Below are 22642 nucleotides of genomic sequence, written 5' to 3'. Positions count from 1 at the left end.
AGCAAAGGTCAGGTTTCACTGAAAAAAAAATGCTTCAAGTGACACTAGCAAGAAAGTGAAGAGACTTGTGGAGCCAACAAGGATCCAGTATCCAGAATGTAGAAAGAACTTTTGTAACTCAATAAAAAGACAACCCAATTTAGAACAGGCAAACTATTAGCATAACCATACTGGAAAGAGGATATGGACAGCCAGTATCATTAACACCTTTAGTTAAGACCACACTTAGTGCCATTCTGTATCCTCTAGGACAGTTCCATCAAAAAGGACAATAATATATTAAGGATATGGAGAAATTAAATTTTAGATGTTGTAGTAATTATTTTTCATGTTTATCAAAATACCTGGCAAAAGTAACTTAGCAGTTTGTTTGGGCTCACAGTTGCTTGGTAGGAGCATGAGGAGGCTGTCATATTAACTCTGTGTTCAGGGCAGTGGGAGGGAGAAACAGAGAGCCTCCATGTGTTCTCTGCTCATCCTGGGACCTCTGGCATTGGGATAGTGCCACCACATTCAAGGTGGTCTTTCTACTTCTGTTGTACCTTCCTGGAAACACTAAAACAGATACACCCAGGGGATTTTCTTTATGTGGCTCAAAATCCCTGAAGCTGGTAAGATTAGCTATGAGAAAATTGGAATTATATATTTATATACAAAACCTTGTGATGTTCACAGTAGTGCACAACAGATAGGAAATGGAAATAGTCCAATATCCATCTACCGATGACTAGATAAAATGTGATATTCCCATGTGACAGAATTCTACTCGTACCTGGTAGTCATGTCCTACAGCATATGTGATGTGGTAAATCTTAGAAGTCTGCTGAATGAGAGAAGCCACACAAAAGGAAAGGCCACACACTGTGTGATTCCATGTGTATAAAATGTCCCTAAATGCCAGCGGTGGTGGCATATTCCTTTATTCTCAGCACTTGGGAGGCAGAGGCAGGCGGATATCTGTGAGTTCAAGGCTGCCTGTTCTACAGAGCAAGTTCCAGGACAGCTAGACTGTTACACAAAGAAACCCTGTATCGAAAAACAACAAAAACCAATCAAATGTTCTCAAACAGGGAAATATATAGCCTAGTGGTATCCAGAACTTGGGGAGGGAGAACAATGGTGAGGGACAGTTTATGGTCATATGATTCTTTGGAGAATGGAATGCTTTGGAATTAGATAGTGGTAATGGTTGTGGCACAAGCCACTGAAATATGAACTTTATTATTGTTTTTATCTATTTATTCACTAGTTTTTTGAGACAGTGTCTCATGCTGTTGCCCAGGCTGGCTTCAATCTTATAACAACCCTCCTGCTTCATCCTCTTGAGAACAAGTGTATGTCACCACATCTAGAAGAAATTGAAGAGGTGGATTTTATTTCATATAAATTTTATCTTTAAAAAGCATCTTTAAGGTTTATTTATTTTTGGATGTATATGAGCATTTCCATGTATTGTAGTATGTATGTATGTATGTATGTATGTATGTATGTATGTATGTATGCATGCATGCATGCATGCCACATGTATGCAGTACCTGTAGAAGCCAGAATAGGGTGTTAGCTCTCCTGGAGTTAAGGATGGTTCTCAGCCATAAGATGGGTACTGAGAGCCTAATGAATCTCCTGCAAGAGAGGCCAGTGTTCTCAACACTGCTGAACCATCTCCCCAGCCTCATGAGTTATATCTTAATAAAGCAGTGGGAGACAATAAAGAAAGGTGACCATGCGGCTAGAAATAGTCACTGCTGATAAAAAGCTCAGTTGCATGGTGGCTAGTTATTTATCTGTAAAAGTTCTAGTTCATTGGATTTGTTTTTCTTTTTTCTGAAATGCTTCAGTTGAATTTCAGGACATAGATATACCTTTCTCAAAATATTTATTAGGTGTATTTGTGTGTGTGTGTGTGTGTGTGTGTGTGTGTGTGTGTGTGTGTGTGCCATGACACACACGTGAAAGTCAGAGGACAGCATGTGGGAGTCTGTTCTCTTCTTCTACCATGTGGATTCTAGGGATCAAACTTGCTAGAAATCAACTTAAACCACTGAGCCATCTTACAGGTCCCAATGTAAAATCATCAACTCTCTCACAAAGAGAAGTCTCAAGTCCAGATGTGTGTGCAGTAAGGTGACTGAGGAAGGTGCTGGGCATGGACTTCTGGCTCCATATGCATGCACAGCCCCACACCTTATTTTTGTGTTAGGCTTTCTCCCTGATCCTGGGTTTACTGATCAGTTAAGGGACCAGTGAGTTTAGGGACCTTCCTGTCTCTGCTCCCACAGAGACTGGGTTAGGAGGCACATCTCTGTGCCTGGCTTTTAGGTGAATGCCAGTGATGGAACTCCGGTCCTCAGGACAGGAGGCAAGCACTTTGCTGATGGAGCCATCTTCCCAGCCTTCGGATGTGAACTTTTAAGGTAGTAATGACTTGTATGCAGGCTGTTTAAATGTTTCTCAGACAAGAAAACAAAAATAAATAACCAAGGACCACTACCCCATCACTCTCTTTCTAGTCTTGCTGCCTACTCCTTTGATCTCTGAGAGATTCTACTAACAATGTTTTCATTCCATTGTGTCCCATACAGAGAGCACAGTGATCATTCAACCTGGTTAATCTTGTTTTGCGCCATTGATAATTTTGGGATGTTTCTGTTAGGCCCACAGATGTATTGGAAACATCAAGTACATTTTCAGAATTGGTATCACATTTGGAGAAACCTCAAGTTTCTTTCCTCCATGGGCTGTGGGGAGTCAAAGAACTTTGATTTTCTCATATGGCAATAATTTTAAGTAGCGCCTGACTGATAATTCTTATAAAAATTGTCTTGTTGTTGTTGAGGTCTTGCTATACTGGCATCTTATAAATTCTATGTTGTCTTGTTGATGTCAGTAATTTATGTCAGACCAGCAAAAACTATTTTCCTAATATGTTCATATAATACGCTTTTCTTTCTTAACTAGATCAACAATCAGCTCAAGATTACACAGCTCCATTGAAAACACTTTTCTTTTCTGCACCCCCACGTCTTTCTTTTCATGCTGGGTATCAAGCTCAGGGCCGTGTACACATGAGGGTTTCGTGCTGGGGTTACCCAGCCCTGTGCCTTTCTTGGCTTCTCACTGCTGTGACCAAATACCTAACCAGAGGCACCTTGAGGAGGGCTTTCTGGTTTACAGCCTGAGGGGATATAGTAGGACAGGGCAGGTATGGCAACAGGGACAGGAGGCAACTGGTCATGCTACATCCACAGTCAGGAAGCAGTAGGTGAACAGGAAGTGAAGTCAGCCAAAAAACCAGCAGGTTCAACCCCCCCCCCCACCTCTGCTATCAATGACATACTTCCTCCAGCCAGGATCCACCTTCTAAAGGTTTTACAACCTTTTCAAACTCAGCCACTAGTGTTCAGGGTGCATAAGCCTATAGGGTGCATTTCATATTCAAACTACAATACTCTAAACATATATTTTAGATACAGTCATCTTCACAATATCAGAATAATTTCAATTTATTTCACCATTCAATGTTATTGCTTCTGTTTTATATTCCATTTATTTAAAGTATATTCCACCCAGCCCAAATGAGATTTATTTATTTAGGTAGGACTTTAATATGCCCATAAATGTCACTAAACATAGGAGTAAGCCAGAACAGAAAGATAAAATGATCATAACAGATGGCTTAATGTAATTTATTCTGAAAATTAAGAAACAGCCCAGACCATTTAGGCTTCTTCCCAAGGCTTTGGAAAAGGCTCATGCATGAGAGGGGACCTGAAGCCTTAATCTCTCTTAATTCATCTCTCTTGAAGTCATGGTACGTTAGCTGGATGTGCATTTTAAGTATGCGTATGCTGCTGTGGTAGTTTGGAAGCCCAGAGAGGCCCATTTATTTGAATACTTGGTCCCCAGTTGGTGCAACTATGTAGGAAGGATTAGGCAGTATGGCCTTATTGATGGAGATGTGTTGCTGGAGTGAGCTTTAAGGCTGCTAAAGCCCATGCCTTTCCTGTCTTTCTCCCTTCCTTCCCTCCCTCCCTCCCTCCTTTTCCCCTCTCTCTTTGCCTCTCTCTGTCTCTCTGTCTCTGTGTGTGTGTCTGTCTCTCTGTCTCTGTGTGTCTTTCTCTGTCTCTATCTCTGTCTCTGTCTCTGTCTCTCTCTCTCTCTCTCTCTCTCTCTCTCTCTCTCTCTCTCTCTCACACACACACACACACACACACACACACACACACTTGTGGATAAGGTTTTAAGCTCTCAGCTGCTGCTCCCGCACCCTGCCGGCCAGCTGCCAACATGCTCCCTACCATGATGGCCATGGACTCTAACCCTCTGGAACTGTGAACCCCCACTAAACTCTTCCTTCTGTAAGCTGCCTTGGTGGGATGTTTCTTCACAGCAACAGTGAAGTAACTAAGACAGTTATCATGTGAGTACATACATGTAGGTGTATGCATACACACTGGACAGCACGACTGTGGGGACTCTTTAGATGCAGCCATGTGCAAATGGCCCCAGAAGCAAGGGGTGTTTCACCTGCATTGAAAATAGGATAGGCCGTAGGTGCTTCTGAGGTGACTGAGTCAAGGAACAGACAGCAGGGGACCCAATTTCCATTCTCCAAGGTGTGACCCAGCTTCCAGATTCTCCCTTCCTCACAGTTCTCTTCTGACTTCCTCTGCAGGCCATAGCACAGGACAGGAAGAGCACCATGGTACATATACACTTGAACACACACTACACACACATACACACACACACACACACACACACACACACACACACACACACACACACACTAAACAAATGTTTAAAAGAAGATTTAAATTTTTTCTGAGGGTGGGACTTCACTGTGCATCTCCCCACAAGTTACCCATGCTTCTGTAAGTAAATACGTTCATGTATTTGCCACCCTGGATGAGATGGAATCTTCTTTTGAGCTGGATGAGATGGAATCCTTCCCTGTATGAGGTGACATTTCTTTGCATCTCCTCAGGAAAGTCACACAGCATCTTTTCATCTCCTTGTGTTCCCTCCTGTTTGTTTTGCCAGTCCAAACAGGCCTTTCTAAATTGCAGATTTACTTCTGTTCTTCCCCTGTTGGTTCCCCAGGAGCTTCCTGTTGCCCTGAGGACGCTGTCAGTGGAGCCCCATGTGGACCTGCCTCCTTCCTCTCTGTCTCCTCAGCCTCTGCCCATGAGCAGCTGTGGGTCCATGAGGTTGTCCCCTCTCTCCCTGGTATTGTACCTGGTATTGTGCAATGAACAAAGTCGTGACAACCCGAGGGGGATTGAGGGAGTTAGTGTAAGGAGCCCTATGGAGATCTGAGAGGGAAAAGTGAGCATCACCGTATCACTGCAACAGAAAAGCTTTGAGTGTTCCTCCAGGGTGGTGTTGGGGGAGCAGAGCCCACTCTCAGGATGAATGGTCCTTCCTGAATATATCTTTTCTGTGTCGTGAACCTGGCCCATGGGAGTTTAGGAAGAGGATCTGTAGGACAGAATGCAGGAGGTACTGAGGCCGTGGGGACAAGTGTGAGTCAGGGAGAACTTGTGCTAGGTCATTCCAGGGGAGGATAGAGGTCCCCGTGGGGAGGGGGGCACAAATTTGCTGTTGTGTGTTGCCTACTCTTGTTTCTCCTGCCACATCTGAAATAGCACTTTGTCCAGGAAGCCCTCCTTGCACTCTGGTTACACCAGTGGCTTCCACTCTGTTCAGACTACACAATAGAGATGAAAGCAAACAGCAATAGAGATAATGCTGGCCCCAAGTACCCTTCACACAGGGTCTGAGCCTCTGCTTTCTTTTGCCACAATGCAAGATGCTCTGAGTTTAGGCTCCTGACTGTGCTGTCTCCTCATAGTTACACTATCATTAAGAGCCTGCATGTCCCACATGGCTCTTTAATTTTCTCTTCTTGCACTGGAGCATTCCACCCCTCCACACTTGGAGGGTGTTGAGTGGTTTCAGGACCATAACCTCCCATAGAGCCTCCTGGACACACTTTGTGAAGGAGAACTAGTACCAACCCTGCATACACTTCAGAATCCCTAGAAAGAGATTCTGGAAAACAACGATAACTGGTCCTAAGCAGATTCATGCTAGATTTAAAATCAATCAATCAATCAATCAATTAATCAATCAGCTAATTAATCCATTGGCAGGGTTACATGTATCCTGGGCTGGCCTGGAACTTGCTGTGTAGCTGAGGATGACATTGAACTCCTGATTTGTCTGTGCCACATCCAGGGTGTTGAAATTATAGCTGTGCACTACAAGTCAGGTTTATATGATCCTGGGGATTGAACCCTGGGTTTTGTGCATGCTAGGCAAGTGGTCTACCAACAGAGCTAAGTCCTCAGCATGAATTTTTAATTTTTATTTTAAGGATGTTGTTTATTTTGAGTCAGGGTCTCCACTTTATAGCCAGGCCTGCATCCATCCTCCTGCATCAGCCTCCCCAGTGCAGAGATTACAGAGATGAGTTGCCATATCCGGATATATATATATATATATATATATATATATATATATATGCATGCATATGCTAACATCAACCTATGTGCACCGTTTCACTAGAACCACTGATTTCCTTGGGTGAGGCAGACAAGGCGTGGTGAGGGTCCCTATAGCTTGGAACCATCATGCCTAGCCCTCCTTCATTAACTGGCACCATGCATACCACCTAGCCTCCTTGCTACCCTTAAATTGCCTACAGGGGTCGCTGTGAGACAGGTTGCCCAGATTGTGGAGTGTTCTCCCCCCCCCCCATCTCCTTTGGTTTGCCTAGGAAAAGCCAGAGCCACTGATATATAAATTAGCTTCTTTATTTCCAACACCTGAGTGAGTGAGCCCCAAGGCTTGCCCACCAGAGGAATAAACAAAGTTCTTGTTTCACTACACAGCATGCCTCAGAGATAAATACAGCCCAGGGGGCTCTGGCTCTGGCCAAGCAACTCTTATTTACACGAATAGATTACAAAAAGTCTTATATAAAAAAAATAAGTGGTCCTGAACCGCGCTTGGGACAGGGGAAGGTGGGGTATGGTTACACCTGTTACACACGGGACTGGAGCGGCTTTCCCGCAGGCTGTGGGAAAGAGCATATATTAGGGGGCCTCCGGAAAATGGGGATCATGTCTCCACAAACAACAGGGACCTGGAGAGCAGGGCCTAGGTGTACCGGGCTCAGCCCTGCTCGAGGAGCTGCGAGAAAGGAAGAAACCCTGGCGGTTAGGGGCAGCAAGTGGCTGTCTTTTGTGAGTCACATGAAAAAAATAAAATAAAACAACGACAACAAATGGACTGCGTCCTTTCCTTGGGGACCGCTGTGGGGACAGATTTCTGCTCCCCCTTTTCCAGCCTCTGGATGTGTGGCTTTGAAAGGACAGTTGGGAGGAGTGTCATTTAAGCTTCATTTTTGGGGGTGTGAAGGACCTCCCACCCCCCACTCCCCCGAGGCGTGTAGGCGGTATGCCCTCTCCTACAGCAGCTGACCTCTCAAAGCATCTGATAGGTCGGATTGGCGTTCGCGACTACAGGGCACTGCAGGGAGGCATCAGGGGACGACGGGGTCTGGGCCCCCTGTTCTGTGTCGCTTGGGGATGCACCTTCTGGAGGACCTGGAGGAGATTCTGGAGATGCATCTGCCAGCAGCAGAGCAGGAGCAGCGGGGCTGTCCGTGGAGATGCGCTCCACGATGCTGGATAGGCAGTCGAGGCTCGACACGGCTGCACTCTTCCTTGGCCTGGACTCTATAGGGGGAGGGGAAGGTTAGTATTCCAAGCTTGAGTCTCTTCAAGTCTCTTACACTCTCTCCCCACTCCATCAGAACACAGAGCTTTGGAGCAGAAGAGAAACTGAGGACTTGCCAGACTGAACGGAGAAAGAAGAGGAAGGTGCACACTGTTTAACCCCTAACCAGCCCCCTTCGTAGTCCCAAGATACAAGTGTGTTTGTGATGGAGGCAGGGAGGGGGGTACTGAGCCTGGGGAGCAAGGACAGCTTCAAGGGGGACATGGAAGGCAATTCCCAGCTGCTAGCTGGGAACAGCTGAGAATACGCACCACCGCTGGAGGCCTCGCTGTAGTAGGTGGCGTCGTAGCCATTCTGCCCCCGGGGGCCTCTCGGGGGGCCAGTGTAATCCATCTGCGAATAGCAAGAATGATGGAGTCAGATCCTCGGGGCGTCTCAAGCACTGCTCCTTGTCACCGCCCCTCCCTCACTCCCCTAGTCTCAGCTGGGGGCGTTCCAGGACTGGGTCAGCCCTAGTTAGGAAGTAGGAGCCAGCAAACATTGAAATATATCGCATGCAGGGCCAAACTGAGACTGGATGGTGACCCAGGAACAACAACAACAAATCTACATTTGGGTGATACGGATTTGGGGAGAAAACGTATGTCCTGTGGTCTGCATAGCAGTATTTTGATGCCACCCCCACTAGGCAAATCACAGATGCCCAGGGTCTCCAGAGACCCCAGTCACATGCCAGGCACACCTGGGTCTAAAGAACTTCCCCAACCCTAACGGACTCAAAAGCATTCCAGATTCCCCAGGTGCCACCTGCACTTGGCCTTCTTCTGAGACCCGGCCTTACCATGCCATCTGAGCAGTTGGAGCGTGGGCTGGAAGCGTCTGAGTCGCCGCTGTAGTGCTCACTGCCTCGGCCTGGGGGCAGCGGGCCGGGCGAGTAGAAGGCAGCCGCGCCAGGGGGTGCTGCGTCCTGGTCGCGCAGCAGAGCCTGCAGGCCTTCAATGTAGCGGATGGCATTGCGCAGGATCTCCACCTTGGGCAGCCGTTGGTTCGGGTTGCTGGACGTGCAGCGTTTGAGCGTCTCGAAGGCCTCGTTCACTTTGCTCAGGCGGCGCCGCTCGCGCATGGTGGCGGCCTTGCGGCGATCAGCGTTGGTGGTCTTGCGCTTGCATGCTTTGCAGGCCCACAGCAAGCAGCGACCAGCCTGGTGGTGCCCACTGGGTGCGCGCACATGCTCATCCTCGCGAGCACCTGAGCCTGGGTGCACCGTGGTAGGGAAGTGTGTGTGCTCCTCCGGTTTCAGGAGGGTCCCCACGTGCACCAGGCGCGGGTCCAGGTCCTCGAAAAAGCGCAGGTCCGGTGAGTCGAAACACGGGTCATCATAGAAGTCGTCGGCTGTGGCAAAGGAGCAGAGAGAGCCGTCGGGGCCTGTCAAGTCTACGTCCCGGAGTGGCGGCGACAATAACTCCATATCCCAGCTCCTGGGCTTCTCGGTCCTGCCTCTAGCTCAACTCAAGTCTCAAGAGTCACTTTCTGCCACTCCTGAACTCCGACAGTACAATGACAAAGTGCTGAGGATTGGACTGCACACAGGCTGTCCTCTACCTCCCCTCCCTGGTCTGTCGGAGTTGTGGCGAAGAAAGCAATCGTCCTGGGACTTCCTCGCCCCAAGCTTCGCGCCAGGCGTCCAGGACTATTTATCCAGGGTAGCCTAAAAAGCCCGGGAGCTGGAAAGGGAGGCTGGGGGCGGGGGTGTCCTAAACCAATAGGAGTGCAGCAGGGCGGAGCGTGGGGTCCCCAGGGTAGCCACTGGGGCCAGGGAGTGCCCCCTCCCGCGGCTCTGCGGTGGGGCAGGGAGGAGGGCAGACACTGGCGGGCAAACACCCTCCGCCCTCCTTTGCACTTGGTTACCAGATGCAGCCTGCCCAAGCCTCTCCAGTGCGCCTCCGCGAAGCCACAGCGCTGACCTTGGACCTCACTGTCTCCTGATTTGTGGGGAAACCAGGCACAGAATAGGAATTAGAAATCAGATTGCGGGAGATTTGTAGAGAGTCACAAGGCAACAGGGCAAAGAACCTCCAGAGAAGAAGCCGCGAAATGGTGACACATCCTTAGAAGTTGAGCCGAAGACGACGTGAGCAAGAGACAGTGAGACTCCAAAGGTTTAAGTGGGCAAGCCTGAGACAAATGACTTGGTGGCAGTGATATTTGGCTGATTGCGGATCTGGACACCGCCCAGAGAGCGCCTGGTCTTGCCCATCTTCCTCAGGAAGCTTAGGAACCCGGTTCAGTCTCTGCGGTAGTTGGGAGATCAGCATTAAAACTTCAAGCCATTCTACTCAAAATCAGGGTGGACGGAGGGAGGAAACGAGCGAAGAAGGAAGGGAGAGAGGCTCCACTCAACTTAACCAGCTGGATTCCTTCTGTGGATATCTAGAGAGCCACAGGGGTCTGGGTTGATCTGTTTCTACAGCTAAGACGAAAGCCAGTTTGCTGCAATTTTGTGTCCTCTTGTTCTGAGTCGAGCCCCAGGAAGTGCCTTTCTTAAGTGTCATGATGGCCAGGACCTGGCCTGAGGACCTCACCAACAGTGCAGTTTGCATAACTTTGTGGAGGTGACCTCTTCCCAAGTCTGTTTCCACTTCATATCCAGGGATAATGACAGTATCCAGGAGTAACTGTGGTCGTGGTTGAAAATCTAAAGGGAGGGGAGTGTGGAAATGTCAGGGGAGGTGCACGGCTATGCTGGCAAGAGAGCTTGCTTCTGTCTCCAACACCTGCTTGCACTGTATAACCAGCAGCCTTCTCAGCCTTTGCTTGGGGCTCTGAGCCCTAACAGGGGGCCTTGGAGTCTCTAGGCTCTGTTCCTCTGGAGGCTTAGATGTGTCTCTTCCCAGTAGGGTCACTGGGGAGCATAGGAGCAGAAGGAGGCAGCCACCTCATTGGAGCTCTGGCTCCCCTATAAGCCCCAACAACCCCACCCCTGGGATGCTCATGCCTCTTGGGGCTCTGGCTAGAAGTCTTCCTTGACCGTGTAGTCCTGCCATGTCTTCTCTCCTGGATGTCAGAGATCTAAGCAAGGATGATCCAGGTGTCTTTCCCACTAACTTCTGGAAGCCTTCTTAGTTGGCCATTATACAAACTGGGAAGCCCTCTCTATCCCTCAGACGCAGGAATCTCTTGGAGTACAACTGTTTTCACTTCTCCGACACTGGTAGTGCTGGTGGTCCCCCTGGAGAAGTGTTCACCCTCCTTACTCCATGGCTTTGCTTTTGTTTCATCATTCAGTGTTTGTTATGGCTTATCTACCACACACCAGTACTGGTCCAGGCACTGGGGACACAGCAGTGAACAAAACCAAGGCCCTATTCACATAGTGATTATATTATAGGAGGGGATAGCAGCAATCAAAGAACTGTGTGGTACCAGGGGTCTACCAATTCTACAAAATGATGATGATGATGATGATGATGATGATGATGATGATGATGATGTAAAAACTAACTTTCATTCCAGCAGCCAGGTTGGAATGGTTGTTGACTTGTGTAGTGGCCTGGATGAAGGGCCTTTCTGTGGTTGTTGACTTGTGTAGTGGCCTGGATGAAGGGAGACAGAAGCCACCACAGCAGATATTTAGAGTGTGATAGAGGAACAAACATGTGCAAAGGTCCTGGGGCAGGACTGTGATCCCTGTGATTGACAGGTTTAATGCACAGCACATGTGCTGGAACTTAGCTTGTGTCCCCAACTTGACTGATGGCCATTTCAGGTGGGGTTTTTTTGGTCACCCTTATGGGCCTCCTCCTCATCTTCCTCCACTAACCCTGAGCCCCAGAGTCTTATTCTTGCTGCCCTCACCTATAATCCTCCTGTCTGGACCTGCCCCAGCATTGGCTGTCAGGTTTCAGTTCAGACTTAACTTTACCAGGAGCTTCACCAGAGGGTGGAAGAGGCAGGAGAAAGACAACAGTTTTGCAGGGCACTGCAACAGTCCAAAGGAGTGATCACGACCACTCAGGCGGTTGCTTAGCTTTGGGAGGTAAAGCAAATCTGGTGAAAAGTAATTGAATTCCAGATATACTCTCAAGATGGAGCTTGAGGCTTGGAGTGATGAGGTGGCTCAAAAGTTAGGATCACCACTGCAATAGACTCAGTAGACTTCCTAGGGGAGGCCTTACCCTCTTTAGGAGCAGAGTGGGGTGGGAGGAGGTGGGAGGAGGTGGGCGGAGGTAGGGAGAGTAGAAGGAGAGGAGGGAGAGGGAACTGGGATTGGAATGTAAAAATAAATTAATAAAAAAAACCCACACCCACTGCTCTCACAGAAGACCCGGGTTTGATTCTCAGAACCCACATGGTTGGTTGTTCACAATTGCCTGTGACCCCAGTTCTAAGGGTCTTGATGCCCTCTTTGTGGCTCATAGATATACATGCAAGCAAAGCCCTCATAAAGTGGGGACAAGAAAGAGTTATTTATGGTTGGATGTGGGTACAAAGACAAGAGAGTCATTAGAGATAGCTTTTGGGAGAAAGGAACCAGGAAATAGTGGGTCTGTGAATGTCGGATCTAAGATCCAGTTTGGGCAAAGTTTGAAATTCACATCAGCATCCAGACAGAGATATGAAGTCTGAGTGAGTGGAATTCCTGGGGCTGAAGGCCCTGAGGGGAAGGCTGTGTATGATGAAGCCCTGTCTACCCTTCCTGTAAGACAACCTGTAACCAATGTTATGTGAGTCCATGAAAGCCTGAATAAAAGGATATCAAACATTTATTGGGACACTCACGAATGACAATAAGGTAGAGAGCCATTGTGGTCTTTCATTTGCCCTGGGGTCAATGGAAGCTGAGATCAGATCTCTGACCACCACACAAGAGAATGAGAGAGACCCCTCCTCTTCCTTATAGATCACAGAAGCCACACCCTAAGACTGGTCCCCCCAAACCATTGGAAGAATGAATTGCCACAACAACACCCCATAGGTCTCTCATTCCTAAGGTCACCATCTAGACTATGCTAACTCCTGCCCTTTGCAGACACTAGCATGTCTGCTGTCCTCAATAGCACCGGTGCCAGGAACATGGTCCCTGCACAGCAGCCTGAGGAGATGGTAGAGGTCCTGGAGCTCTTTGCATATGGTGACCAGATGAAAATCTCATCTCCTTCCCCAATTACATGGCCATTCAGGAACCCTACTCAGTCCATCTTCACTACTTCACCTGGAGTCACTGTCCCCTCAGAAGGACAGTTAGCTGCTTTCCTTTCTTTTAACACTACACAGCCTCCTTAGAGTCATGGAGTCTTGTGCCTGCTGTTCCAAGCCTACCACCCTCTCTCCTAGCCCTGCCCATGACTGGCAGATTTTCAGGTCTCAGGTCTCAACTTCAATATTGCCTTCTTGGGTTGTCTCTGGCCATTTCCTCCCAGACAGCTACAGCCCAGGCTTGGGAAATGTCACTCAGTCTTTACTCCATAATGATCTTGTCTGTTAGTTTGTTCAATTAGGGACATGAAGACAATCGTGACACGGGGATGTTTTTGTTCACCATGGTATTTTCAGAAGCCACTGCAGGGGTACTTGGTAAGTTTAAGTGAATGAATAAGCAGTCTTGGGGCCTTCTAATTTCTACACTTGCATTTGAATTTAGCGGAATATGTCACAAATCATCCAGTTTCATCAAGATTAGGCACTGTGTACATGATTATTTGCAATGTTCTCACACTGCAAAGCAGAGGCTCATCTGCCTGGAATATGCACCCTTGCATTATGCATGGCCTGTTGAAACACTGTAACAGTGTGTTACAGAGAGATGTGGTCTCATTATAAGTGTCTTTTCATTTGACATAAATTCACAATGAAGAATACAAGTCATTGCTAGTAGTAATGATTTTGATGGGAACATTTGCCTTCTCCTCCTCCTCCTCCTCCATTTTCGAACCTGGACTGAATGTTCTCAGCACACAGTAGGTAGGTACTCCAAAATATTTCTGGACTGATTAATGAGCAATTCCATTTAATTATGCAGTGCTCTGGCATCTCCAAGGAAACACTTCAAACCACTTGTGCAAATCTGGTTTGGTTGTTGTTGTTTGTAGTGGGATCTTGTTCTGCCAGTGGACTTGAGGTGGTGGCCACATCCAGAGCCCTACATCAAATGCAAGTGTTCTCAGCAAGCAGCTCCCTAGTGGTCATGGACACAGCTGAGTGTGTGGCTGCTATTGTGGAAGCTGCTGCTCTGGTGGTCCTTCCTGCTGGGGAAGAGCTAGCCATGGCCCTGGGGACCTGGGTACTGGCATATCCTGGTGCTGTCTCTGCCTGTAAGCTATGACTGTACTCAAAAGCAGTGCGATGATAGTCATGAGGTAAAAGTCCCATTCAGGTCCCAAAAGCTGGTCCATATTCAGTTGGGGGAATTTGGTCACCACCCTAAGTCCACTAGTGGAACAAGATGCCACTACAATTGTTGTTGTTCTCAAACCCGAGTAAGCAAAGGAAATACAGAAATAAATTTTGTGCTGAGGCTAAGCTTTGCTTTTTGGTTTATGGTCATCCAAACTTCCCTCAGCCACCCATTCTGGGTGATGCCATTGACTATGGGCTGAGGCATTGTCCCTTCAATGTAGAGCCTTTTGGATACAGGCCCAGTGACCTGGAGAAGCATACAGCTCACCCTGGGCCTTCGTTCTCCTGTTGCTGTAGGAGGCTCCTGTGATTCTCCCTCTGTCCTTTCCAGGCCTTGCTGCTCAGTCCCCTTGGCTGGTCTACCCAGGAGCTATAAATGGAGATCTGGATTCTGGGTAGGAATGTTGGTCTGGCTAGGCTTCTATATCCCCTAGAAACCAGATCTAGCCAGCACCTTCCCTAAGCCTCAGTTACCTCTGCCCTACCCAGGCAGGACCTGTGGCCTCCACACATTAATAGTGTAGCCTGCATTGTTGGCTTGGGCACAGGGTTCTGAAGGACCAGGGGATAAAAACATGGGTGAGTCAAGTGGCACAGGACCAGCCCTAGGTCCAGTCTCTGTCCCTAGGTTTTCTTTCTCAACCCAAGTATCCTGCTTCCTTCCCCACCAATTTTGCTTCCCAGAAAGCCTGAAATTACCTGCCACCAGGTAAAGATCTGGTCAATTTTAGGCTGATGTGGAAGGACTATGATATTGTAGCTGGGCACAGTCATGGCCCTGGTCATGGCCAGGGTCCCAGAGGCTCTTCATATGTCCCACTCTGGGGGCCCTCAGACTCTGATGTGTGCAGGATCTTGGGAGTCTGGCAAATGAACCAGCTGCTGGAAATTATATGTTCTCACAGACAGCAGAGGACAAGAAAGGCAAGAAGGTATGAGGGCTGTGGGTTTGAGAAGTGATACATGCATGACCCTACCAGTGGGAGTCCCTATGATTCATTCTTTCATTGAAAGAACATGTGTGCAGTGCTGGAAATACAGCAAGGAAGAGAATATCCCTAGCCATGTGAAACTCATATTCTGGCAGAGCAAAATGGACAACAAAAAATGAGCACACCAACTAGTAAACTTTGCAGCACACTACAAAGATAGAATGTGTCTGATGGGGAATGTACTGCCGTGTATGTTTATCTTATTGATTATTGAATAAAATACTGTTTGGCCAATGAGACAGCAAGTTAGACGGAACTAGGAATCAAAGAGGATTCTGGGAAATGTAGTAGAGAAGTGCTGATCCAGGCAAGAAGTGACATAGCAAGGAGACTCATATTTAAGCAAAAGAGAAACAGGAAGGGCCCTCTTTTCCCCTTGGCTCCTGCTTCAGCGGCATGATGTGATCCACCAGCTAGGAGGGACGCCAATAATGCATCCGATAAGATAAGTCTTATAAACATATAGATGTATGATAATTAAGACAGAGCTAACAGATGAGAATCCTAGTCATTGGCCAAGCAACATTGTACCTAATACAAGTTTCTGTGTATTTATTTGGGCCTAACTTGGTCAGGTGGCTGGTGTAAAGCTCACACGTGGCGGTGGGGCTCAGGCGGCTTTTGGCAGAAAGATTTATAGTAACATGTGTCGGCAAAGATACCAAAAGCAGAGCAAGGTGGAAGGGATTGGCATGTGGTGTGGGGCTTTGTATTGACTGCAGTGACATGGTGACATTTGAGCTTAAAAGTAAAGGAAGATTTATTTATTTATTTTAGTTTCGTCTTACATTCCAATCACCGTTCTCCCTCCCACCTCTCCTGCTTTGAGCATTGTTGAGCAAGTGTCCTTGTGGTATGATTGAGCATCCTTTGGGTGTATGCCCAAGAGTGGTATCAGGTAAATTGGGTCTTGAGGTAAATTGATACCCATTTTTTTTAGAAACTGCCATACTGATTTCCAAGGTGCCTGTACAAGTTTGCACTCCCACCAGCAGTGGAGGAGTGTTCCCCTTTCTCCACATCCTCTCCAGCATAAGCTGTCCTCAGTGTTTTTGATCTTAGCCATTCTGACAGGTATAAGATGGTATCTCAGAGTTGTTTTGATTTGCATTTCCCTGATGGCTAAGGATGTTGAGCACTTCCTTAAATGTCTTTTGGCCATTTGAAATTCTTCTGGTGAGAATTCTCAGTTTAGCTCGGTACCCCGTTTTTAAATTGGATTATTTGGTATTTTGATTTCTAGTTTCTTGAGCTCTTTATATATTTTGGAGATCAGCCTTCTGTCAGATATAGGCTCGCTGAAGATCTTTTCCCATTCTGTAGGGTGTTGTTTTGTCTTATTGACCATGTCCTTTGCCTTACAGAAGCTTCTCAGTTTCAGGAGGTCCCATTTATTGGTTCTCCTTTCAGTGTCTGTGCTACTGCTGTTATATTTAGGAAGTGGTCTCTTGTGCCAATACGTTCAAGGCTACTTCCCACTTTCTCTTCTGTCAGGTTCAGTGTAACTGGATTTATGTTGAGGTCTTTGATCCACTTGGATATGAGTTTTGTGCATGGTGATAGATATGTATTTATGTGCTGTCTTCTATATGTTGACATAAAGTTATGCCAGCACCATTTGTTGAAGATGTTTTCCGTTTTCCACTGTAACATTTTGGCTTCTTTGTCAAAAATCAGGTGTTCATAGGTGTGTGGATTTGTATCAGGATCTTTTATTCGATTCCATTGGTCCATGTATCTTTTTTATGTCAATACCAAGTTGTTTTCATTACTATAGCTCATAAGAGCTTGAAGTAAGGGATGGTGATGCCTCCATTAAAGAAGTTCCTTTATTGTACAGGATTGTTTTTGCTATTCTGGGTTTTTTTTTTTTTTCCGTATGAAGTTGAGTACTGTTCTTTGAAGGTCTGTGAAGAATTGTGTTGAGATATTGATGGGGTTTGCATTGAATCTGTAGATTGCTTTTGGTAAGATTGCCATTTTTATTATGTCGATCCTACCTATCCAAGAAGATGGGAGGACTCCATTTTCTGATATCTTCTTTAATTTCTTTCTTTAGAGACTTAAAGTTCTTGTCATACAGGTTTCGCATATTTGAGTTACCCCCAAGATATTTTACATTTGTGGCTACTATAAAGGGTGGTGTTTCTCTGATTTCTTTCTCATCCCATTTATCATTTGTATATAGGAGGGCTACTGATTTTTTTGAGTTAATCTTGTATCCCACTATATTACTGAAGGTGTTTATCACCTGTAAGAGTTCCTGGGTAGAATTTTCGGAGTCATTTATGAATACTATCATATTATCCACCAATAGTGATAGTTTGACTTCTTCCTTTCCAATTTGTATCCTTTTGATCTCCTTTTATTGTCTTATTGCTCTAGCTAGAACTTCAAGTACTATATTGGATAGATATGGAGAGAGTGGATGGCCTTGTCTTGTTCCTGATTTTAGTGGAATTGCTTTGAGTTACTCCATTGAATTTGATGTTGGCTGTTGGCTTGCTGTAAATTGCTTTTATTATGTTTAGGTATGTACCTTGTATCCCTCATCTCTCCAAGATCTTTATGATGAAGGGGTATTTGATATTGTAGAAGACTTTTTCAGCATCTAATGAGATGATCGTGTGGTTTTTTCTTTCAGTTTGTTTATTTGGTGGATTACATTGATAGATTTCAATATGTTGAACCATCCCTGCATCCCTTGGATGAAGCCTACTTGATCATGGTGGATTTTTTTTTGCATCAATGTTAATGAGGGAGGTTGGTCTGTAATTCTCTTTCTTAGTTGTGTCTTTGTGTGGTTTGGGTATCAGGGTAACTGTAGCCTCATAAAAAGATTTTGGCAATGACCCTTCTGCTTCTATTGTGTGGAACAATTTGAGGAGTATTGGTATTAGCTCTTCTTAGAAATTATGGTGGAATTCTGCACTGAAGCCATCTTGTTCTGGGCATTTTTTGCTTGGGAGACTTTTAATGATTGCTTCTATTTCCTTAGGGGTTATAGGTCTATTTAAATAGTTTATCTGGTCTTGATTTAATTTTGGCATGTGGTACCTATGCAGAAAATTGTCCATTTCTTTTAAATTTTCCAATTTTGTAGAGTACAGGTTTTTGAAGTATGACCTGATGATTCTCTGGATTTCCTCAGTGTCCATTGTTATGTCCCCCTTTTCATTTCTGATTTTGTTAATTTGCATGTTCCCTTTCTGCCTTTTGGTTGGTTTGGATAAGGGTTTGCCTATCTTGTTGATTTTCTCAAAGAACCAGCTCTTTGTTTCATTGATTATTTGTGTTCTCTTTGTTTCTATTTTATTGATTTCAGCCCTCAATTTGATTCCTTCCAGGCTCTACTACTTCTGGGTGAATTTGCTTCTTTTTGTTCTAGAGCTGTCAGGTGTGCTGTTAATTCACTAGTGTGAGATTTCTCCTTCTTCTTCTTCTTCTTCTTCTTCTTCTTCTTCTTCTTCTTCTTCTTCTTCTTCTTCTTCTTCTTCTTCTTCTTCTTCTTCTTCTTCTTTGGTTTTTTGAGACAGGGTTTCTCTGTGTAGCTTTGGAGCCTATCCTGGCGCTTGCTCTGGAGACCAGGTTGGCCTGGAACTAAAACATCCGCCTGCCTCTGCCTCCCGAGTGTTGGGATTAAAGGCGTGTGCCACCAACGCCCGGCCCAAGTTCTTTATGTAGGCATTTAGTGCTATGAACTTTCCTCTTAGCACTGCTTTCTTAGTGTCCCATAAGTTTAAGTATGTTGTGCATTTATTTTCATTGAATTCTAGGAAATCTTTAATTTCTTTATTTCTTCCTTGACCCAGAGGTGGTTCAGTTGAGCATTATTCAGTTGCCATGAGTTTGTAGGCTTTCTGTAATTTGTGTTGTTGAATTCTAATTTTAAGCCATGGTGATCCAAATAAGATACAGGAGTTTATTACAGTTTTTTTTTATATCTGTTGAGATTTGCTTTGTGACTGAGGATGTGGTCAGTTTTAGAGAAGGTTTCATGGGGTGCTGAGAAGAAGGTTCATTCTTTTTTGCATTTGAGTGGAATGTTCTATAGACCTCTGTTAAACCCATTTCAGTGATAACTGTTAGTTCCCTTATTTCTCTGTTTATTCTCTGTTTGGCAGTGCTGTGTTGAAGTCTCCCACTATTAGTGTGTGAGGTTTGTTGTGTGATTTAAGCTTTAGTAATGTTTCTTTTACAAATGTGGGTGTTCCTTGTATTTTGAGCATAGATATTCAGAATTGAGACTTCACCTTGATGGATTTTTCCTGTGATGAATATGAAATGTCTTTCTTCATCTCTTTTGATCACCTTTAGTTTGAAGTCTACTTTGTTAGATATTAGGATAGCTACACTAGCTTGTTTCTTAGGGCCATTTGATTGGAAAGTCTTTTCCCAATGTTTTACTATGAGGTAATGTCTGTCTTTGAAGACAAGGTGTGTTTGTTATATGTAGCAGGATGTATCCTGTTTTCATATCCATTTTGCTAGCCTGTCTTTTTATAGGCAAACTGAGTCCACTGATATTAAGGAATATTAATGACCAGTGATTGTTAGTTCCTGGGTTTGTTTGGGTGGTTTACTTTTTTTGGGGGGGATAGTAGTATGTTCATGTTTTCCTTCTTTATGATTTGTTGGTGTTGGAATATCTATTGCCTGTGCCTTTGTGGGTTCAGCTAATTTCCTTGGGTGGAGTTTTCCTTCTAGTGCTTTCTGTAGGGCTGGATTTGTGGATAGGTATTGTTTAAATCTGGTTTTGTCATGGAATATCTTGTTTTCTCCATCTATGGTGATTGAAAGTTTTGCTATGGTGATTGAAAGTAGCCTGGGTTGGCATCCATGCTTTCTCAGTGTCTGCAAAATGTCTGTCCATAACCTTCTGCCTTCCAGAGTCTCCACTGGGAAGTCGTGTTTTATTCTGATGGGTCTGCCTTTATATGTTACTTGACTTTTTTCTTTGCAGCTCTTAGTATTCTTTTTTTTATTCTGTATGTTTAGTGTTTTGATTATCATGTGGCAAGGGGACGTTTTTGGGTCCAGTCTATTTGGTGTTCCGTTGTACTTTGGTAAGCTTATTGTATTTTCATAGGCATGTCCTTCTTTAGGTTGGGAAAGTTTTCTTCTATGATTTTGTTGAATATATTTTCTGTGCCTTTGAGCTGGACTTCTCTTATCTATATTATTCTTAGGTTTGTTCTTTTCCTGGTGTCCCAGATTTCCTGAATGTTTTGTGTTAAGAGTTTTTCAGTTTTAACATTTTCTTTGACCAATGAATCTGTTTCCTCTATGGTATCTTCAACACCTGAGATTCTTTCTTCCATCTCTTGTATTTTGTTGGTTTTGCTTACACTCACCTCTTCTTCCAATTGGCTCAGGCAGTGCTTTATAAAAGATTTGGGACCAGCCCACGTGACCTCTAGGGAGGAGTGTTTCAAGCTGAGAAAAATAATAACGGAGTACCTTCTGTGGGAAGGATGCCTCTCCTGGGAGTGACAAGGAGACTGTGACTCTGTCTGGTGCTGTGTGTGCTCCATGAGTGCATGCAAAGGCAAGAGAGAGCTCATAGGGTTGGATGGGTAGTTTGTCAATCTAACTAAAGCTTTCATTACCAATGGGGAAATTCTTTTAGACTTAGTTTAGTGGGCTAGAGTTTTCTATATGTAAGTTTACTAAAAACTCTCTGCCATACTGACACAGCTCTTAATCTGGATATTTTTTTCTCAAGAGGGAATTTTCTAGCTAAGAAGTTTGCTTTAGTTATAGGCTTCCAAGAAGTAAATCAATTCAGCTGCACATGTTAGGAGGTGGGAAGCTACTTAGGGAAAAAACAGGACATAGGGTGGCTTGTTATGAAGTCAGCATTGCAGGCTATCACAATAGTCCTCAAATGTTCACTACCCATGCCACATACATTCATAGGCCTTGTACACACTATGGACCTTGAACCTATCACAGGCCATGTATTATATGTCATGTCCATCTCACATGCCATCAGGTACTGTGCACGCCTCATCCTATGTACACCTGACAGATGATGTGCACACCACTTATATAGCATACTCTGTACGTCACATATTCCTCATGAGTGAAGGATAACCATATGCCGTCACACTCCACATGCCACGAACACCTCACATTCCAGTCATACTTCAGCTGCCTTTTACACTATCCCCACTTTACATGCAATTTACCCCCACATGCCATTCACACCACACACACCATGCCATACATACAATGCATGTTAATCATATCCCACATGCCCTCAACACCTCAGATGCCATGCACACCCCAATGCTGTTACATTGCATGCGCCATTTGCCACCACACAATATTGACACTCTACATACTATGCACACTGCACACATAATTCACATTCATACACCTTACATACCACTCCCACTATATATGCCATTCACACCTCACATGCCTTTCTCACCCCTGGTCCCATTCACATTCCATGACTGTCCACACGTCACATGCCATTCACACTGCACGTGCCAGGCCCAACCCATAATGTCTCTCACTTTCTAGCTTTGCCAAGACTAGGAAGTAAGAAATGAAAAGGAACAGGACCTGAGTCAGGCTCAGAGACCTGTAAGAAGCGACTGCTGCCTGGCTTCTGGAACACCCTCGGAGTTTATTCATCCACTCTCTCCTGCAGGTGCATTCTTCATGTAGCTGGTCTTTTCCTGACTGAGAGGTGAGATTGGTGTTCTACTGGAATGCAGATTTGAGGATCTTAAATATAAACCCACAGAGTTAACAGAAACAAAATTAAAATGATGTGGTATGCCTTAAAAACTAAAGGGGCTCATGCAAGTGTCAGAGGTTCTGGGAAAGGACTTTGGGCCGTTGGAGTAAGGAGAGCTGCATGAAAGGAGAGGTCAATACCAATAAAGTACTGGGGAAAATGTGCACAAGGGATTCAAGTCAGACACAAGAAATAGCATTACTAATGTGGGGTGTGAATGGCCTGTGGAGTATGAACAGCATGTGGGTGTGAATTGCATGTAAGGTGTGAATGACAATGACACATGCAATGTGGATAGCATGTAAGGTATAAAAGACAGGTGAGTGGGAACTGTGTGTATACTGTGCATAATATGTGGAGTACAAATAGCATGTGAGGATTAGGTGGCCTGTGCAATATGATAGGTATTGTCCTTGAGCTGAGCTGACATGGCTGGATAGGAAGGTCCCACAGTTGCCTTCCACTGGTGTGTGTGTGGGTTCATGGCCACCAAGGGTGCCTTTCTGTGTCCTCTGCCTATGCTGCTCCGTGGGAGGTGGCCCTGAGGGGCAAGCCATGGGCCTGACAGAGATGATGGGGACACTTGCGTCCTCTCCCCCCACCCCAACACACACACTTTCATGCCCCTACATGAGTATCACAGACATCATGGCCACCTCACACACTCTGCTCCTGTTTTTCCTACAATGCACAACACTCTGTGAATACCTCCCATGTAATGAACACATCATTCTGTGAACACCCCTCATATGAGTGT

At 45.5% G+C, this 22642-nt stretch overlaps 2 protein-coding genes across 2 annotated transcripts in view; both read right to left on the bottom strand.

Annotated features, from left to right (window-relative positions):
* Kcnc1 (potassium voltage-gated channel subfamily C member 1) overlaps nt 1-22642 on the bottom strand; it is an 89532-nt gene that overhangs the window by 47887 nt on the left and 19003 nt on the right. Inside the window, exon 3 of the mRNA XM_035447115.1 lies at nt 13642-13670. Coding sequence (XP_035303006.1) covers nt 13642-13670 — 29 coding nt within the window. The remainder of the gene's footprint in view (nt 1-13641; nt 13671-22642) is intronic.
* LOC113836304 (myoblast determination protein 1) lies at nt 7492-9214 on the bottom strand. The gene is made up of 3 exons (XM_027420541.2): nt 8588-9214; nt 8061-8139; nt 7492-7745 (listed from the first exon to the last, which is right to left on the bottom strand). Exons 1-3 carry the CDS (start codon nt 9212-9214, stop codon nt 7492-7494), a joined length of 960 nt encoding a protein of 319 aa, XP_027276342.1.

The sequence above is a fragment of the Cricetulus griseus genome, chromosome 6, assembly GCF_003668045.3.
Source record: "Cricetulus griseus strain 17A/GY chromosome 6, alternate assembly CriGri-PICRH-1.0, whole genome shotgun sequence".
In the NCBI taxonomy this organism is placed as follows: Eukaryota; Metazoa; Chordata; class Mammalia; order Rodentia; family Cricetidae; genus Cricetulus; species Cricetulus griseus.
Note: the sequence above shows the minus strand (reverse complement) of the source record. Positions and strands in the feature narration are given on the sequence as shown.